This window comes from Crocuta crocuta, unplaced genomic scaffold (genome assembly GCF_008692635.1).
Source record: "Crocuta crocuta isolate KB4526 unplaced genomic scaffold, BGI_CrCroc_1.0 scaffold886, whole genome shotgun sequence".
NCBI lineage: Eukaryota > Metazoa > Chordata > Mammalia > Carnivora > Hyaenidae > Crocuta > Crocuta crocuta.
In genome coordinates, this window is record NW_027530624.1 from 514,738 (window position 1) to 520,769 (window position 6,032).

At 60.6% G+C, this 6,032-nt stretch overlaps 1 protein-coding gene across 3 annotated transcripts in view; it reads right to left on the bottom strand.

Annotated features, from left to right (window-relative positions):
- Positions 1–6,032, bottom strand: part of ARHGEF1 (Rho guanine nucleotide exchange factor 1) — a 17,707-nt gene that overhangs the window by 9,663 nt on the left and 2,012 nt on the right. For all 3 annotated transcript variants that reach the window (XM_077768161.1, XM_077768160.1, XM_077768162.1), the window contains exons 3-12: positions 4,848–4,890; positions 4,680–4,763; positions 4,110–4,223; positions 1,820–1,918; positions 1,584–1,626; positions 1,187–1,433; positions 743–772; positions 366–465; positions 124–220; positions 12–47 (exon numbers count right to left, since the gene is read on the bottom strand). In XM_077768161.1, the coding sequence (XP_077624287.1) occupies positions 12–47; positions 124–220; positions 366–465; positions 743–772; positions 1,187–1,433; positions 1,584–1,626; positions 1,820–1,918; positions 4,110–4,223; positions 4,680–4,763; positions 4,848–4,877 (880 nt within the window). In that variant the 5' untranslated portion in view covers positions 4,878–4,890. The remainder of the gene's footprint in view (positions 1–11; positions 48–123; positions 221–365; positions 466–742; positions 773–1,186; positions 1,434–1,583; positions 1,627–1,819; positions 1,919–4,109; positions 4,224–4,679; positions 4,764–4,847; positions 4,891–6,032) is intronic.

Below are 6,032 nucleotides of genomic sequence, written 5' to 3' on the forward strand. Positions count from 1 at the left end.
ATCACCATTACCATCAGCGTCAACTTTGAGGTGTCGGAAATCTGGCGCTGGAACGAAAAGATGGGACCATGAGGCAGGGGCGGTGTGGGGGAAGTCAGGGCGGGCGGGGGCCGGCCACCTCACCCTGAGACTCTCCCCGGTTCCAGCGGGCGGCATCCAGGAAGATGCTCAGGCCTTTCTTCGTCTTGGTTGGCTCCTCTGATCGCCGATTCCCTATCATCTGAGGGAAGTAGGAGAGTGGAGAGGGGGCTGTGCCCTTCTGAGACCCCAGGAAAGCGGAATCAGCCCCCAGGAGCCCAGAGTCACGGGGCTCCCCAAGGGTCCCTGGGGAGGAAAGGGCCAGGTGTGGGCACTCAGGGAAGCACCTTTTTTCGGAAGAAATTCCTCCCTGACTTCTTGTCCCCGCTCTTGGTCCGCACCCCGAGGTGGCGCATGTACAGGCTGATGGCGTTGACAACAGCGGCACTGTGGGGAGGGGGTGGTGAGGGCTCCCACACGGGCATGCACGTGCACACGCCCGTGGCCACAGGGACACCGCTATCCCCAGGGCTTCCCCTCCATATTCGCTCCCCACCCCAACCCCACAATGGCTTCCAGCTGAGTGTCTGAGGAAGCGGGGAGAGAGCTCCAGAGGACAGGGCGGGGGGTGCTGTTCCAGGCCCGGGCGCCCAGAGCCCCGGCCCTCCTCCCCGGGTCCCAGGGGGCTAAATGCCTCTCCTGCTGTCCTCTCTGCTTCCATCACCTCTTTTCCTCATCAGTCGAGATGGTGTGTCTGTAAATAGAAGAAGTTTGTGACGAACTTACTAAGCCTGAGTCTCTGCCTACCCAGCACAAACGTCTGGGTTGCTGTCCCCTTAGAAGCTGGGACAGGAGAGAAAGAAGAGGCAGAGAGGCAGGGTGCCAAGGCTAAGGGGAAGGAGGATCACGGCAGGGAGGAGGGCGGCCGAGGGCAGCCGGGAGCTGCAAGGACAGGACCCAAGCACCGCGTCTAAACACACGACCATGGGGAGACCTGGACACCAGGAGGGTGTCCCAAAGCTGGGAAAAGCCACAAAACCAGACGGATTCAAATGCCAGGGCCGGGGGACCCAGGAGTCAGGGGGAAGAGCCCAAATGTTAAGGAACGAGCCCTGAAGTTGCAGGGACCCATCCCCGCCCGGCTGGAGAAGGCACAGGCTCCACTCACTGCATCTCCTCCAGGTGGGACAGCAACCGCTCGGCCAGGTGCCGCTCCCGGGCCTCAAAGCTGGCACGGTCCCGCCCTACCCAGGCCTCCAGCTGGGTCAGGTCGTGCTCCCAGGGCGTCATGCCCATGAGCCGCTTGGAGCGGAAGTCCTCCAGCAGTTGGCTCACGGTGGCCTGCTGGTTCTGCACCACCTCCTGCACAAACTGCCGCTGGAGGTCCTCGGAGATGAGGTCGGGCCGTGTGCGGTCTGCAGGGACACAGGCATGGCCGGTCCCACCTGCCCTGCGGCTGCGGCGGCCAGGGGGAAGGGAAGGAGGGATCTCTACCACCCACGTGAACAGAAAGGGTGGCCTCCCAGGACCCCTCCCTCACCCACAGTCCCCTTCGCTCTCCTTACCAAGTTCAAAGGCGACAGCAGGAGGGACTGGCACCCGCAAAACCTGCTCAGGACAGAGAACGGGGTGAAGGGGAGGGACTGAGTGGTGGTGGGGTCACAGGAACGCAGCCCAGGTGCCCACTAGGAATGACGGTCTGAGGGGAGGGAGCGGTGGAGGGTGGGCCAGGCTGGCACAGAGTCTCCCCAGGACCAAGGAATGGGGGGTAGGGCTGGGGCCCCTCAAAGGTGTTTCTCACCGCAGTCTTTTCCATGAAGCTGTGGCAGAAGTCGAGGAAGGCCCTTTTGGCCTCCTTAGGGCCCAGTGACCCCAGCATGTCCGCGTGCAGGCAGCAGAGCTGGGGGTATAGACTGCCGTTCGTTTCCTTCTCCCTCTCCAGACCATACTCCCCCTTGAAAAGCCTGGGGTCCCAATCTCCTGCTAGGTGCTCCCTGATTTCCACCATCCCCACGCCCAGGCCCTTGCCTCCCTTGGCCTCCCTGGGGCCACCAAGAGCATTTGCTAATGTGAAATGGCTCTCTCCGGTTCCGTCTCCCCGCGTCACCCACTACACTAAGAGAGCTAGGCGCGCACCAGATGCTCTCCTAACCCTTTACCCACGTTAACCTGGTCAGTCGTAGGGACCATCGTTACCCCATTTTACAGGTGAGAAAACTGAGCTTAAGCAGCTTACTCAAGGTCACACAACTAGCCAGTGGCAAGTTGGGATAGAATCCAGGAAGCCTGCTCCGCTACACCCGCTGCTTAGAAACACCAGGAGCGGGGCGCCTGGGTGGCTTAGTCAGTTAAGCGTCCGGCTCTTGATTTCGGCTCAGGTCATGATCCTCAGAGTCATGAGATTAAGCCCCAAGTTGGGCTCCATGAGCTGGGTGTGGAGCCTGAGATTCTCTCTCTCTCTCTCTCTCTCTCTCTCACCCTCCCCCCAACCCTGCAGTCACTCTTGCTCTCAAAAAAAAAAAAAAGAGAAAAAAAATCATACCATGAGCAACTTGAGGATGAAGGTGTGTGAGTGCGTGTGTGTGTGCATGTGTGCGCGTGCATTGTGTGAGGTTCTGACTCAGCTGTGCCCCAGACAGGGCCTAGCGCACAGTGGGGGCTGGGTAAATAGGTGGACAAGTGGGCCGTGCTCGTTCATTTACCACTCATTTCCTGAGGTTGTCCGTGTGTCAGCCCCACGCCGGGTGAGGCTGGCAAGGCACTGGGAACTCCAGCCCGGCTCCTGGGGTCTCTCATCAGGTAAGGGACATGGTCTGCGTGCTAAGGACTTGCCCCAGTGTGGGCAGGAATCTATTTCTCTGCTGTAAACATTTCCACCCAATCTGTGTCTGCACACCCCCGAACTCCATGAGAGGCCCACAGGAAGCAGCCCAGGGGACCACAACTATTTCTTGGCCGCTTTCCCAGCTCCTGAGGTGAGGGAGCACCAGGAGGACAGATTCCAAATGCTGGGGGGGTGTGGGGGGGGACATCTGGGTCACCCTAGCCAAGCCCCTGGCCCTTGCCAGGCCTCAGTTTCCACATCTGCAAAAGGACATGATGGTCAGCGCCATCCCTGGGCTGAATTCCAAGAGCTCAGGTTTTAGAAACCTCAGGCTCAGCAGGGGGACCCCCTTGCCCACAGGGCCAGAGCCTCCATCCCCAGGCGAGGGGCAGCTACTTTTCTGGGGAGAAGGCACCTTCCCGATTTCGGAAGGCTCAGGGTCAGTGTGGCCTTCCTTCTGCATCTCCCGGGCACCCGCCCTGGCATTCCTGTCAGCCTCTGGCTTCTGGAGGGACCTACCATCCACCTCCAGTGCAGTGCAGTGCAGTGCAGTGCTCTGGGCTGCCCGCTAACTGCAGCCTGCGCTGGGCTGCACTGGGTCGTCTTGGGATAGGTCCTTGTCTAGAGTCCCCCTCCAGCCCCAGCAGTGGCTCTTCCTTCCTAAATCACCCACGGGGTTCCCTAGACTCTGCATGATTCCGGACAGCGTGGCTCTCTCTGCACCCACCACCGCCCAGGTAATTTCCGCCTGATATCCGTGAATCAACTGCGTTCCCTCTGCCTTGAGGGCTGCTTGTGGTGGATACTTATTTCTGAATCGGGGCCTGCTGTGCCATCTAGACCTGGGAGGGCTAGTGGCTTTCTCCCGCGCCCCAGCCCGGAATGACTGGTGGCACCTGCCGAGGCCACAGAGGAGGATTCCACTTGCAGGGTCAGCGGGGAAGGACGCGGTCAATGCCACAGGCTAGGAAGGGCTGGGGTAGGAAGCACGGTCTCTACCAGCTTCTGGATTCTCTGGGGCTCTCCGCGTGCCCCTGCTGGGTGTACTCTCCCGCCTGCACCTGCTGCTCACTGAGACGGACGCAGGGCACCCGCTAGCTCGTCGGGATCACGTGGCTAGTTCTCGGGCTGTTTCTAGATCTTGCACTGTGTGTTCTGGATCTGTTTTCCTAACCCTCCCAGCTCCTCTTCACGAGTCCATCTCTCTGAGCACCGTGGCCTGTCCCGGCCCCGACCCCTCCCTCTGCCCACCCAGCCTTGCCCTCACCAGGGGTCCCGGCTCAAACTGCAGGGCGACGTGCTGCAAGAAGGCCATGAGGTGGGCGGGCCGCCGCTTCACCTGCTCCAGACTCTGGAACTGGCTGTTTTGCTCCTCTGTGTTCTGAGAGTGAGGATGGGGGTGAGGTGGGGGGGGGCAGAAGGGGGGCTTTGGGCTTGACCCTTTCCCCACCCACACCGTCAGCGGTGTCTACGCTGTAAGGGTGGTGGCCAGGGCTGGTGTTGGGGGCAAGGGATGAGGTCTGATGTTATGCATGTGGGTGAGGAGGACAGACATTAGGAGACAGAATAGGGGTCTGTGCTGTAATTAAGGGAGACGGTGACAAAAACCAGGATGAGAGTAAAGAGGGTGAGAGTCCGCACTCTAATGGGGCGTCAAGGATGGGGCAGCAGAGGACGGCGAAGGTGGTACCCAGAAGATTAGAGAAAGAGGGACGAGCAGTGAGAGGAGGCAGGGGGCAGCATCCAACAAAGGACCTAAGGAGGGAGGGGACCCTGAGGATGGGACTTGAGGGCTGGGGCCCAGGGAGGCTGGGACAGAAGCTTTCCCACCCCTCACCGTCTCCAGCTCATTCTCAAAATCTTCGTCTTCAGCCCCGATGATGCTGACTGGCACCAAGCCAGGCCGCGGTGGTCCTGGGGCCTGTGGAAGGGGACAGCTTCGGCTTGTGGGTGCTCCCTGCGTCACAGGCCCCCAGTCCCTCCACCCCAGGCTCTCTCCACTCACCAGCCCGCGGGCAACGTCGTCTGCCTCCATGGGCTCCACAGGGCTGAGGAAGAGGAGGGGCCACGATTAGGGGGGGCAGGAGGCAGCGGAACGGGCACAGGGCGGGCACAGGGCGGTTACTCACAGATTCCTGGCCCAGGTGTGAAGGTGAGTAAACAGCCCCCCCCCCACCATCCCGGCCGCTGCAGCTCAATGGGGCCTCTGTGTGGCGACAAAGAGCCCTTCAGAGGCCAGCCAGGGCGGGGAGCCCAAGGACAGGGAGCCTTGAGGGGGGGAGAGATGGAGGCCCAGGAGCCTGGGTCCATGAGAGAGCTGTGGACATGAGAGCCTGTAATTTGGGGTCCCTAATGGGGGAGGGGGCCTGAACTTCCGGGTCTGAGGGAGGAGGGGGCTGTAGGCTGGGTCTTAGCAGCACAGAACCAGAAAGGTTAAAAGGGAGGTAAAAAGGGAGATAACTGGGGTGTGGGGGGCTCTCCTCCATCTGACAGGCTTGGGGCAGGATGTTGCCTCTGAACCCACCAGCCCCACTTCCTGTGACAGGAAACCTAATGGCAAATCCCCCAACCCCCAACTCTCTCCACATTAGAAAACAAAACTGAACCTCCTTCCCCAAACCCAGAGGTTTCTTTCCCTCAGGGATGTGATATCTTCCCCGGCTTCCCATCCACAAAAAACAAGGAACGGTCCTTGGCCAATCCATCCCCAAGGTGTGTCTGTCTCCCTCGCCCTGCGTCAGTCTGTCCGGTCGGCCCTCCTTCCCCAGCCAGTTCTCCCTGGCTGGCTGTCCCGTGGATGTGCCTCAGGTCTCTGGCTCTCTTCCCCCTGCCTCCTCATTTCCTCCCTCCCTTCTGACCCGTCTCACCTCCCCGCCATCTCTGCCTCCCTTCCCCGTCAGCCACCTCCCCCTGACCCTGCTTCTGTTGCTCTGTCTGTCCCCTGTCTCTGCCTGTCTTCCCACATCTGGCTCTGCAGCCACCTCTCCAAGTCCTCTCCGAGCCACTATGTCATATGCTGTCTCACATCTCTCTATCTCTTGCTCGCTCTCCCATCTTGTCTCCCTTAGAGTCTCCACTTCCCCCTGCGTCTTCCCACCGCCATCTTCTGTGTCCTTAATTAGTCTGACTAATGCCACTCGAGCCCGTGTCAGGCGGGAAGGAGCTGTGGAAACAGGGTGGGGTGGGTCAG